The sequence below is a fragment of the Idiotropiscis lumnitzeri genome, chromosome 6, assembly GCF_059441095.1.
Source record: "Idiotropiscis lumnitzeri isolate Australia: NSW breed Sydney's pygmy pipehorse chromosome 6, RoL_Ilum_1.0, whole genome shotgun sequence".
In the NCBI taxonomy this organism is placed as follows: Eukaryota; Metazoa; Chordata; class Actinopteri; order Syngnathiformes; family Syngnathidae; genus Idiotropiscis; species Idiotropiscis lumnitzeri.
The window spans coordinates 13,938,717-13,953,090 of NC_142396.1; the positions used below are offsets into that span (position 1 = coordinate 13,938,717).

Genomic DNA, 14,374 nt, shown 5'->3' on the forward strand with positions numbered 1-14,374 from the left:
ATATATATAAAAAAAAAAAAAAAAACAGGGTTGTGCATAAAGGTCAGTGTACGAAGACTCATCATATTTTTCTGCCCAGAATGCAAATTTTCTAAACATTTGAGACTTTCTCATGTAATCCGGGGAGCACCTTACGTATGGATGGATATCGGCTTTTCAGTTTGTTGTCAAATTCCTTTCTATTACGTTCGCATTCTCGTTCTCATCTGCATCTAATTGCTTGCAGGCGTCTGTTTTTGTCATCAAAAAACTAAGACCATTTCGTGTCTAACAATAATGGCAGATCTAATGCGACTACTTTTCGCTCTACTTCATCAAAGTCACTTTTAAAAACACGTTTATTTGCGCTGCTGTTCAACACAACAGTTATCTTTTAATATTTACAACACTTTGGACAGTGTTTTTTGTTTTTAAATGTGCTATATAAATAAACCTTGACTTCCTAACCTAATGTCCCAATTCCAAATAAACGATCAAAAATGATCTCTGATGGTATTAATCAGTTGTACTCTCTCTCCCCTCACCCACCATGAATTCATCGTCACAAAATTCCTTTTTACATCTCGGGCAAGCCTTCTTTCCTGCATATTTTCCATCCTGAGTTTTAAATATTCATGCAAGTGGAAGGAGGCGGTGAAGGTGGGCAAGCAAGGGAAGGTGGGAAAAGAAGAGAAGCAACAAGAGTAGGCACAGCACATGGCGGGTGGGGGTAGGATGAGGGACTACTGGAGCCCCCTTTCTGGAGGCGCCCTTCGGGTATCCTGGTATGGCGGAGAGAGGGTCAGCAGGACGCCTTATGATTTATTTAGACCTGAGGGTGCTGGTGCCAGTCAGCGATTGATGACAGCCAACCCGCCTACGCATGATTCCGCAGAAGAAAGACAAATGTGTCAAATGTGCAACCTCTGCAGTGAGAGACTTCACCCGACCAATCAGCTTTAAAATGAAAAGAAACATTGATGTGTTTTTTGCGGCTAGACATTCTAATGCCAGCTTTTTATTCACAGAATGGTGTCAAGCGTGTTCCCGACACCTGTAAGGCTGAACGAGGTCACGCTGGTGTGCCCGCACCGCAAACGCTGAGGTAAGCCAATCAATACAGAGCAGAGTGACTGCAGCCTCCCGTGGGCGGCTCGCTGAATTTTATCAAGGCGCCTTAATTTCCTTCAGCCTAATGACCTGGGGAATGTATGGAAATTAAACTGGTAGGGAGAACAAAGACATGATGGAACAGTGGGGTGAAACTCACAGAGATCTGGTAAACTGCAGGAGTACACACGCAGTAATCTACCATATTATTTATACAGTAAGTGCAGCATATTGGTGACGATCGGTGGTTGCATCCAGGTGGCAAAAGTTAACATTTTCTCTGCAATGGAAGAAATGTTTTATTATTTGGCTTGAACAACAGCCAGAAGCCGACAACTGTGCACGTTGTGTTTCATATGCTTTACTACCGGTAGTTAATTAGCCTAGCCGCTACATGTCTCCTGCTTGCTGGTTGCTCTGTGGAGACACACGCAATAGCTGCCCAGAGGCACATTATAAATGAAAGAGGTTATTAAGATTCTGTCATGCATACTAAGGTGTTATGACTGTCATGAAGAAAGCACAGCGGTGAATACAGTGACCCTTAATGATCGTTTTAGCAGTCTTGAGGTTGTATGCCAGTGAGCAAACAGCGGGCGGTGTCCTACTTGATCCAGGAGATGCATCTGTTTTTCTCATGTTAAAATTTGTATTTCATATTAAATACGGTTGTAGTTTTAATTACAGACGATATTGGGAAGAAATGTGGAGGGCAAAACTAGTAGATGGTGCTCAATCCTTTGTGCCCCACGATGTAGCAACATTTGGCTGTGGCCATGTGACGTGACCAGGAAAAGTTAAAAAATGTAGAAGAAACTCAGCTGCTGTTCATTGTTGTGCATGTGTAAGTTATGTTAGAGTCCATGTGTAACATTTTGGAATAAACCACAAAACATTTCCGTTTTCTGCACAATTTATATTGGAAGACAGAAAATACTGCAGCTTTCCTTCTATGTAGACGACGTAATCTATTTTCATATGAAAACAAAATGTGCTTGTGGTAACATCTGATGAGCAACAACGGGCTTACCCAGCGTCCTCAGTGGTCATGAGTGCAACTTCTTAAATTCCCAAAAATTCCATCATATCCAAGTTTGGGTCAACAGGAGGGTGTGTGCATGCCACAGCAACCATCATACCATGCAGAACAAAATAAAAGCTCATTTGCATGAGTAATAACGTGCCATTAAGGGAAAGGGAGCACATTTCCACGTACGGGAAAGGATTGGAAAACAACGACCTCCCACACACCTGCGCTTGCATCGCACTGCTGTCTCCTCCCACTTTCCTTAGATTCCTCTCATAAACCGCGCCTGCACCCTGAACAGCATCACTGCCTCCCTGCGGTTTTTATATTTCATCTGTAGTGGTCCCATCCAGACGCTTAACAAGCTTTGGCACACGTACACATCAACAGAACCTCCGCAGAGCAGTGACTAACATGCAGCCTCCTGCGTTAAGACGTCCCTTAATGCTTCTTCACGTGTGTCAAAGTCAATGTGCTGGAAAGCCTGCTCTCTCAGAGTGCGTTGATAGCGGCAGACAGATAGGCAGGCAGATAGACAGGTGGGGCAGAGGCTCCTCTTACCCTGCACCGCCTCAGCCATTGATGGAGGCATACGTATTTCAGCAGTTATTAAGGCTACAACAGAAGTTCCGGGGTTGTCAAAAATCCTATGGTAACCCCACTCTTTCATCTTGCCAGCAAGGGGTACTGTAAATATATGAGCAGCCGAATTTAATCACAGATATATGAAATAGTGGTGGTCTATTTTGTTAAAGGCCAGTTTGAGCATGTGCCAACTAAAAAATATTTATATATTATATGCATTTATTTTCACTGTAACAGGTACAACAAAGACATTTTTAAAAAATGAAATGGTTTTATAAACTGTAATTAATATACATACTGTGGTATTTGTGTGTTCAATGCATGCCTTTAGGGACGTGGCCTCACGAGCGACGTCAGTAACCTGGAGTCACGTTGGCCTCATTTAGTGGTTAAGTGCTTGACTGTTTGCCTTGTTCAATAAATGGTTGAACGTGCATGTGCGACCGTGGCTCTCCTTGCCCACTTGAGAGGGCATTACAGTCATGGTCCACAATGCCCGTTTGCCACATTGCTAATGACGAGTTGAAACAGGGAGTGGCGTGGCCAATATTTCCCATGTTTGTGACTCTGGAAAAGGGCCAATTTGTCTGTCAAAATTGCCCTGGGGAAATCCATGTCAAAAGGTCTGGCTTTGAAGCACAAAAGTACATCTGCAAATAATACGAATAATCCTCGCGGCCATTGATGCATATCATTGGTTACAGTATCAACACAAAATTGCTTAATAAGGTTTATTCAAAAAGAAAAAAAAGACAGTTGTTAATCCAATGACGCATTGTTTATATCTACGGGTGGCGGCATGGTAGCGAAGGTTAGCAAATTAGCCTGAATTGCTGAAGTACAGCATAAACTCTTTTTCACACTCAGTTGTCTCGAACTTTGCTGATGCAACATGGATAAAAATGTCATCGATTTCAAGCCCTTCCAGCCATCAAACTATGCCTACAACCTGAAAAAAAAAAAAACATCTTCCAGGAAGTGTTGTGTGTTTGTGTTATTTGAGCTACAACGTATGGTCCATCTTTGCGCAGCTCAAATCGCAAGACCGCCGATTTTTTATATTGCTTAGCCACATTGACTTCGGTCATAATGCATATGTAAGTACCCACAACTGCGTGAAGGTACACAATTAATCGTAAAGTTGATTATGTAATTATGAGATGCAATTTTTAGATCAAACTCACCTGTTTTGCGCCAGTCAAGAACATGACTGTGAGTTATTAACATCACCAAGAATAATCAAAGGCAGATAGTGGCTCCATATTAAATGTTTATTTTAGGATGAATGTAATTTTGTCTGATGCTCTGACAATTTCCTGTTACTCCGAATAATATGCACACCACCTACACTCAGCTATACTCCTGACATCAGGTTTTGAGGATTATCTGGAATAATTGTAAATAAAAGCACAGTAACAAAGCACATAATTGCCATTGACTGACTAAATATGTCTCCCTTGCGCCATCAGCTTCCTTTATTTTCCTTTTTGCATGTCTCACTGTGTTTCATCGACAGTTTCTCAGGGACGTTTGTCTGATGAGGTATATTGGACAAAGACAACGGAGACAAGACAATAATCCGTTTACGTGGACAGGTGCAAGCTTGATGAGAAGGCTTGCCTGTTATATCATCAGCTATAAGCAGGAAGAGGACAGGAGGTACATAGAAGCAGGATTGGGTCATAAGACGAAGTGGCCAGGACATTAAAATCACTATATTTTCACCAGCTTCATCTTGATGAGTCACTCACTACGCTACAGTGTCATTCTACACTATTGGAAACTAAATCTACAAAAATATATTATATATTTCAGAACATTATCAAAACTAATCATGATGTTTTCATTAGATGATGTAGCTCCTTCATAAAGTGGCCGAAGCAAATGCAAAATATCAGCTAATATTCCAGTTTCATCAGTCCCACAACCATGTATTCATGAGGCACTGAAGCAAACAAAACTGAAACTGGAAGGACCCTGAGAGCTGCTCTCGTAAATAGCAAGCTTGAATTCTGCTTTTTTTATTTGCATAAGTCAACGTTGTGGAAAATCCATAACTCATTTCCAAAAGGCTTTTCAAGTGTGCACATGAACATAAACAAACACACTATAACATATAAACTACTAACGTCTGTGACTGACGGTTATGAAATACTGGGCAAATGGATGTGAAGAAAATAAAGTCATAACAGCTCTGCGGGTATAATATCTATAATGGGCTTGAATGTAATATTACTTCTGTCTCAACTGTAAGACAACTGAAAGTGGAGGAAAATGCAAAAAAAATGCTCTGCCCACAATTCCTCTAAACCACTATCACACACTTACGCAAGTTCACCTCATCAATCCAAAACAGCATTTGGCAGAGAAAAAAAAATCAATAAAATAAAACATCAGTGCACAAAGACTATTTAATTCCACTAGACTGAAAAAGATGAAAGGGGACTGTTTTGGCTAATGTGCAGGGAAATAAAGTAACACAAAACCTGTCTTAGCTGAGCTGCCAAATGACAGCCGTGTGTAGTCGCTAACCTGTACGGGAATCACACAACTCACCAGCAACCATTCTGCTATCGTCACATCTGAAGCCATCAAAGAGAGTTTAACGCGCTCATCTGAATCTTTGAACGCCCTGTGAAATGTACCCGCAGCAAAAGTGTGTTTGTTGCCTATACTTCACATGATGCACTGACCGTTTCCCATGAGCTCACTCGCCTCAGTCATCAGAATCAATCAGTGCTACTTTGACAGTTTTATAAAGCAGAGGGCCTTCCAAGAGTGGCGAAAGAACACACACAAAAACAACATTCACGTCACATCAGGGTCACACACTCCTCCATCTTATGTCTATTTATTTTTTTTCAATTCCATTCCATTTGCTACCCTGTTCTTCTTCCCCACAAAACAAACAAGACCATTTTACGGCCTCATGATTGACCTGCAGTACCGCTGAGGAACAACAACAGATAAACTGGTAGGAAAGTTTACTTCAAGATGTGCACATGCACTGTGTAACTGAGCTACTGTAGCACCAGTAACACATTGAATTGGACTACGTGTTTTAGCGATCGTACAAATATCGTATTTTAGCCTTTTGCTATTGAAAGCCATTTCCAGAAAACACACAATGACAATAATAATGAATCGCGGAAGGAGGATGATGCATGTGGACTTCTGATCTGAGTTGAGCTGTGATTTCCAATAAGTATGCTGTGAGAATTTATGGAATTTCACTTAACAGGGCTGGAAATCTCTTATTTACAAGACGTCAGGTAACCTGTGTATCTACTGTATATTTTGAGAAACTTTTATTTGGTGATAAGCAGTGTGATTTATTCTCAATGTAAAATACTCGCAGACATCAGGAAGAATCCTCACGCCTTCAAATCATCACTTTTTAGGAGATCCAAAAAAACACTTCAATAATTAATACTGCATCGTCAAAGAGAGCAAGCCAATTAAACACTTAAGATTGGTCAATCATTTGTAAAAATAACACCCACAAATTCAGACAGACCAAAAGTAGAGATTTGGAGGAAAGAAAAAACATTTACTAAATGGTGACGTCGGAGATTTTGGCCTGAAGCGAGCGCTATTTGCCTTCATTAAATACAGGTTGGCGTCAAAAGACCAAGCCTTGTCAGAAACGTAGCGACTTAAACTAAAAGATTCTTTACATGGGAAAAACACTTAACATAAATACACTTACTTATTAATGTGTATTTAAAAAGACAGGAAAATAAATATCCTCAACATTACTCAGAGGAATGAGCACTACTTTGACAGTCACGGAAACACCACCTGGTATGTGCCTGTGGTTATGTGTTTTGAGTAGGTCCAATCATAAACTAGATGAGGAATACTGCCGCGCTGACACACCTGTTATTTCCTTTGTCTCAGCTCCAACACCAGGCCGGGTCCCTGAGCACAGCTCAAGTGTCTCTTTGTGTGAACATTAAGACTGTTTGATTCCCGGACACTGGCTCAGCTCAAACCTAAACACTTTTTTTTTTGCTTTGGTTAAAAGGGGATGTGTGATAGTTGCAAAAAAGAAAGATCTTCCAGAGAGTCATCTGGTTCTAATGCAGGGCCCAGTGGTGTGGATTACAAGCACATATTACACGGGAACTTGGGCTGACCCCTTCATCTTTATCTCATGGGAAATGGGAGCCCTCCGTGGTGATGGGGCTGAAGGTCCAGGGGTAAACCAGGCAGTGGGAATCAGTGCCCTTGGGCAGGCTCCATGATTGGCGCCTTCTTCAATGAGACGGGATCCCATTGTCAAATCTTAACCTTTTCTTCACGTCTCTATAATATTAAAATTGATTTATCACAATTTTCTTTTTAACAGAAATTGGCTAATTTACATGCGCACGTAAACACATATACACACATAGATGTGCACGAACACACACACACATACACACCACGTGTAATCATTGCGCATCATCATCAACATCCCCATTCCCACAATGGAAGAGATTAGCAATTCTCAAAACAAAAGCACAATGAGAGATGTTGACGACTTTAGCTGCAACAACTGCTGTGAGCGGCCCAAAAATCTGCTTTGCTTTGAAATCGTTGCCATCAACGTAAGAATAATTCAAACAAGATTCAGAAAAACAAGCATTGCTCCAATAAAAGGATCAGGAACAAACTGAGGCACATCATAGAGTGTTAATACTTTTCCAATGGCTGAATTCTTACCTGTAGTATCTGGACTGTAGATAAGTGGAGCAGACAGCTTTGGAGACGTGGCTGGCTGAGCCAAAGTCAATGACTTTGACTCTATAGGGCTGGCGAGATGGATCTACAAGCATGATGTTTTCCGGCTTCAGATCAGCGTGGATCAGACCGAGACTCTTGAGCTTCATCAGCGCTGTCGCAACCTGCTGTAAGACGGGTCTGATGTATTTAAGCGGCAACGGGCTGAACTTGTTCTGCTTCAGGAAGTCGTACAAGTTCTGCTCCAGCATCTCAAACACCAGGCACGTGTGGTTCTTATGCTGGAAGCACTCGTAGGCCCTCACAAAGTTGAAATCATCTGCGCTCTCTGTGCTAAGACGCGCCAGAATGCTGACCTCGATCTGACCCTGCCTTGCATACGACGGGTGGTTTTTTAGGATCTTGATCGCCACAATCTCGTTGGTGCCCCTTTTCCAGCACTTAACCACTTGTCCGAATGTTCCTCGTCCCAAGAATTCCAGCACTTCATACGTGTTGGTCATGGAGCAGAGTACCTCATGCTGTACCAGTTGGTAGTCCCCCTCATTGTTAGAGCCGCTGTTCTTGGATGTTGCCGTGGAGGCAGCGGTGGCCACTGTAGCCACCGTGGCGCCACTTGCTGCTCCGTTCTGGATCATCAGTGGACCGTGCTCCTCGATTATCTGCACACTGCTGTTGTGGTCGAGCTCCTCACTCTTGCGTTTAAGCCCACATCGCTGGTAGGTGTCCAGGAGACTGACCGTGCTGCGGCGAGTCAGATTGTGAACCCCAACACTGCTGCCAGCGCCACCCCCTCCGCTGCCGTTACTGCCTCCACCTCCGCTGCCCAGCAAAGCGCCTACGCCCCCCGAAGTGCTACTGGCTGATGCGACCACAATATGGCCTGCATTTGCTGGGAAGATGAGCGCCTGCTCGTATGGCAAGGTGGAGCTGGCGACCTGCAGGGAGCTGTTAAATCCGAAGGGGCCGCTCACGGCCGACACGTTCTTGCTGCTGTTGTGGCTGTAGACTTTGCTGTGTGTGCCGTACCCTGTCATATCCCAGTTGCAACTCTGCTCCACCTTCAGTTTCTTCACGCTAAAGAAGGCACTTGACTGAAGAGTGTGAGGGGAGAACACTTGCACTTGCGCGGCCATACCTGTGACAAGCGGGCACAAGAAGGTTGGGGGGGCAAAGAAGGAAAGTGAGAGGTTAGGAATTTCAGAGTCAATGAAACATGAGTGGTAGCTTGAAGCTTTAAATAAAGACAGCTTGGGTCAAAGCAGGTCATCAAAACACCAAGCGTATACTACATGCAGACGCATCAGCGTGTTAACATAATTGATATCTCACTAAAGTCAAGTATCAAATATCCTTTTCTTTCATGCTATCAAAATATACGGGGAGGAGAAAGCTGAAAAGAAATGTTCAAAAAGGACACATAACAGAGACACAAAAACGTACAGTACATACAAACAAGGCAACAAATAAGTCCCACGGAATGATTGCAATTTCCTTCTTCAGTGCGCAACCCAGCTGCTGCATTTATTGTGACACAACACCTCACTTTGGGGGAAAGACATTTTTGGTCAGAAAGCTAAAAGAGCAGCAAAACGGCAACTGAACTCTATCTCAACCGCATTTGCTGAAGACAACAACACAAAAGCAAAACTGCACAAATGTGCACTTAACTCTTGGGAACAAGATGCCTTAGAGTAAGCAAAAGACTCTCCAAGCAAACAACTACCCAAAAATAGTCACTTCTTTATCTCCCTCCTTTGCAAACAGGCTTGTATGTGGCATTGAAATGATTATCACAGCGCAGAGATGATTATATGCTGCTTGTATTTACGCTTCACTCTTTCTTGTAAGCTATACAGTATAGGTGGACTCTAAACAAAATAAGAGCTTCCACCTGGTCATGCCCACGTGCACACATAATTAGGTTTCAATGCTGATGAACTGATGCCTGATGGTAACTCTTTCTTGGCAAGAGTGATTTTTATTCATATGGAGCTCACCCACATCACAATAAGGGAGCTGAATATTTTCCCCTCAAGCAAGAAATGAAAATAATGTTGTAAAAAGAAAAACATTATAATTACATTAATAAGAAACCATAAAGTAAAATAAAAAAAAAATAGAAATATATTGACAAGGATTTGAAAAATGTAAGCTCCCAAAGTCGCACTACAATAAATTTTAAAGTTTTTCGTCTCTGTTTCATTGCTTTTGTATTTCTGTATAATTATTTTAACCCTAGTCATTATGGCCATAACAATCAGCTGGTGAACATGCATTTATTAGACTGTTTTTTGTTTTCTTTTTTCACTTGCACCAAAGTTTCTACAAGAACATGAGCTGTGTCAAAATTGCCGACCACTAAACAGCAGGAGCAAAGTTTGGTTCAAGACACAACAGAGCAAAAATATAGGATGTGGCTCCGGTTGCCAGTTTGAACTTCAACGTGATCTTAAGCAAGGGTTCAAACCTCATACTGTTCGTGGCTGTAGCCACTTCCCTCTAACATTTCACTATTTGTACATGTCCACGAGATCCAGTTATGTCTGAGTATATTTCTGTCCAATGTAAATGTATTGCTCATTAAAATAGAAAATTGAATGTCCATCCGGAAGGTCTAAATCATCTGAAAGCTCGAAGATAGGTTTCTATGACGTTAGGGGAAAGGATGCATATTTATGGAGTCGGAGTCATGTGGACTGGAAGCAGAGGGCACGGAAGAATACCAAGTCACTTTGTCCTGAATGGTGATCGTGATTTGCTCTCTAAGAAGCTATCAACTCTCCATTATAATATACAATGCTTCATTTTTATTTAAACAAACTCTTCCTGTTCCATTTCCGTCTCCCCTCTGGCTTTACTGTGACGTTGCCGCTATCTCTACGGTCATCTGGTCTTAGTCCAAATGCTGTAGGATTGCTGCCGTAGTGCACATGAGAGGGTTTACAGTAAGGCCGGCAAGTGTTAGCGCTCATGTGGCACCTCTGTGTGTCCTACATTAAATACTAAAGCTTGTTATATTAATATCTCTGCATGATCATCAGCATGTGTTTTTTTTGTCCCACCTAACACTAAATAGACTGTAGGTGTGGATTGTCCAGAGAGCTAATGAAGAACGTCCGTGAGGCTATTAAGGGCAAGGCTCTCTGCTAATCACATAAGCTCGGAAGGCCAGATGTCACTTCTTGGATTACCAATTCCTGTGCCTGTACTTTTCACTAAATATAATTTGAATGATGGGTTGCGTCACGGAGTGGCGTCAACGGAGTATAACGGAAAGCCAGACAGGATAATCACATGCACCGACAATAAGATGGGTGGATAGACACAGAGATAGCCAGTTCTTGCTCTTGAAAATTCCAGCATATCTACCAGCGTAAATGAGGGAAATGTTTGGACTTTTAAGGGGCCCTCATCTCAGTCACTCAGATGCAACACAGTGGTCAAAGAGTTCATTTGATATTGGCTACATGGTGCAATGAACTGAAGGCCACACATGTTCACTGAAACTGGTTAAGCTCCGGAATTAGAAGTGGATGTTTAGAAATACACACGAAAACAGGCCTGCCTTGTTATGAATGTGTGTACAGCTGTTTTGTTTTGTTTTTTGCCATGAATGTAAAAGTACAAACAAAAGTACAGTATTGAGGCCTGTGGAGCACAAATAAGTAATTAAATGAACCAATGGTACGAGGTCAAATGGTTGGAATGTTATCTTATGACAACACACACAGACACAAACAACAATGTGATTAATTATACTGCATTGGCTAAGCACAGTTGCTGAACCTCGTGAAAAGTTAAGAAATGTTTATTTTGGAATTTGAAGAATAATGCTTTCAAATGTAACCTTTAGTTATAAATGTCTTATTTCAGTTATTGAACTTCTAATTTGTACGACTGAATAGGCCATTAACTACACATTGACAACATTTAAATGCCTTGAGGAGCCACGATTTTCCTTTAAGCATGCCTAAACCAACAGACTGCAATTAAGGATTCCTGAGACTCAATTTCCACTGTTCTCAGGCAGCATGTTGAAATGGTAATAGTCAGTGTTTTCAGAAAGATTACGTCTCTATCAGAGGATTGTTAATCTTCTTTTAAGGAGGATCAGGGCTACATAGCATGTGAGAGACGGCCTGAATACGAGGGAAGGAGATCAGAATGTGAAGTGGCCCTGACATTTCATCCTGTGACCTGCTTCTGTTTGCACACTTTTATTAAATGTGTCATTTATAGTCTAACGAGGAACCTTGTAAAAATAGCAAATTGTACCCTACTACAAAGAGCTTTCTTTCACCAGCCCGAAGACTTGTGAGGAGTTTGTAAACCAATTTCCCATCGGTTAATGGTTAAAATTCCTAAAACAGACCATTATTTGTGTAACTATGAGCTGTGTAGCAAATGCTTCATGCTCAGCCTGCAACATATTGGATCGGTGCACAGTCATTGCTGAGGAGATTATCCAAAAACAGCAGTCGAGGAGGGATGGGGACTGCCTATACTGTATTTGGACTACTTGTGGAGGCAACTGCCGGTGTGCGGGAAAGAGAACTTATTAGAAGTCAATGAACTGACTTCTTAATGTCGAGACCAGGGGACGGCAACCTTAGATACTCAAAGAGCCATTTGGGGCGATATACTACATAAAAAATTTTTAAAAAAACACCGGCAGCCACAAAACCACTTTTGACATCTGAAGTGAGGATAATACTGCATATACAGTGTTCCTTCGCCACTTTGTGCTTCACGTTTTGCGACTTCGGTGCATTGTATGTTTTTGCAATATATTCAGCAAAACAAAGGAAAAAAATACAGCCATATCGGCAGCCATATTGCGAGCTCGACCAAAGAGAACACAAGTTGGATTTATCCCGTGAGCTGACTGGCTGCACATAGCATGAATCATTCCGTTTTCCTCATAATCTTTTCTTGGATTTATCTATGGTTTCCCTATCAAAGGTCCAATAACTCAATAAATCTTGGCACCAGTATAAAGAATAAAATGTGCTTTTACAGAATTAATCTTGAACCCCTCATCCTAGCAAGACATTTTGGACAACAATTCATTCACGTTTTGCGGGAATACTTTGGAAGGCCCTCTTCTTTTTCATTATGGTACCAACCGTGGTGTGGAAGAATCCCAAACTCCTTTGTGATAAAAGCTGAACAGAGAACGGCACTACATCATTGACCTTTGGGTTCACAAATGTTTTTCTGAATGAATGAACAAAATAATCCCATGCTGACACTCTCACAGAAAGCTTTCCTGTAGGAGTTGAAACTGTTATGCGAAGGAACCACTCCATATTTTCTATACTCACTTCCAAATGTCTGTACTAATACTTATTCCATAAAGTGTATCTGACATAATGACCACTTGAGCATTTGTGTTTTCAACCAATTGAATATGTTCAATCGAAGGCTGTACCACTTGAATGTAATGGTTAGGGCAGTCACGGTAACAACTTTGGGGGTTCAAAAAAAAAAAAAAAAAAAAGCTACCCTGAAATAAAACCGAACTCTACTGTGGAGGATCGTATTGTCCATATAGAGCAGTCTTGTTTTATGAAGAGGTGCTGAAGCCAGACACTGCACAGGCTCTCTCACTCGCCTGTGGATACTATTGACCATCCTGTTTGCTTTTTTAGCCCTCTCAACTCTTGCTTATTTATAGAGCAATACATCACACACGCTTGCAGGAAAATTCTGACATGTAGGCTGCTGCTCCATCAGGCCATGCAAGTTCTCTCATCTCTCTTAAAATCCACATAAAGGAGATCAGATCCATCTCGCAAAAGGACACCAGGCAAAGCAATTATCAATGTTGTTGGACAAACGTACACAGCTCGTAAATCAGCTGACAGATTGCAATAAATGTGACGTTTGGTCAACTCAAAGCCGATAATACGGCATGTGTGCAGCATTTCGCATCACAACCACTGCAGTTGTGCACTCGACTCTCACTCACAACAACAATAAATGCAAACACATACACTTGTGGTATACATTTTAAGGATGTTCCCGAGCCACGCTAACTCCCCTCCAGCCTAACAAATGTGGCAAGATACGGGCACTGCAATTGTTTTCATAGAACACCTATTGTGAGCGAAAACATTTGACTTGTTTATAATGCGAGGTCAGCCCCACCGGGCACACAAAAATGGTGGCAGGGCTGGTTGCTCTGCTTCAGTTGGATTTCTTATTAATCAGATCACAAGTGCCGTAAGAGCACAATGAACAACGTTTGACATCTCTCTCCTGAGAGAAAAAAGGTAATAAAGAATAAAAGAAAGAAGGAATGTGAAAGGAAGAAATGGATTATTTTAACAAAATGTATTTCTTCTTTTTTCCATATCTTAGCTGACGGCTTCCTGGTTCATGAAGAATGATGTAAAATGTTTCGATTGGACAAGGGGAACTTAACTATTTTTGTTCCTAGCTTTTCTTTGTATTCATCTAGTAGACTATTGTCTAACAAATGGAGAATGATTTAAGACGTGAGGAATGGTCGAAATGGAACGCTACCATTTGCATTCTGGGGGAGGTGGAATAGTTCCAATGAAACAAAAATGGCAAGAAGTGAAAAAAAAATCCTTCGTCATGCTTTCACCCATATTTACACCAAAATGCATAGCACCAAGCCTTCACAAGGTTTCATGGTAATTGGTTGAGCTTTCCGAAAACAATATGTCTTGCTTTCACGATTGTCTGCTTGAGGTAATAGCTCCAGTTGGTGCAGCACCAGAACGAAAAAGATATAACCCTAAAATAGTAAGGAGCGAACTATAAAAATATTGTAGTTAAGCGTATATAAAATCCACCTGCTCATTTAAGAGTCAACATTGAGACTCACTGCAAACATTAAATGGCGTGCTTCCTTAATTACAGTGGCTCTTTGGGCCATGCAGGGGCTGACAGCTGATAAGCAGCCACACTATAACA

At 41.6% G+C, this 14,374-nt stretch overlaps 1 protein-coding gene across 4 annotated transcripts in view; it reads right to left on the reverse strand.

Annotated features, from left to right (window-relative positions):
* hipk2 (homeodomain interacting protein kinase 2) overlaps window positions 1-14,374 on the reverse strand; it is a 70,401-nt gene that overhangs the window by 43,840 nt on the left and 12,187 nt on the right. For all 4 annotated transcript variants that reach the window (XM_088298329.1, XM_088298328.1, XM_088298327.1 and 1 more), the window contains exon 2: window positions 7,409-8,564. In XM_088298329.1, the coding sequence (XP_088154455.1) occupies window positions 7,409-8,564 (1,156 nt within the window). The remainder of the gene's footprint in view (window positions 1-7,408; window positions 8,565-14,374) is intronic.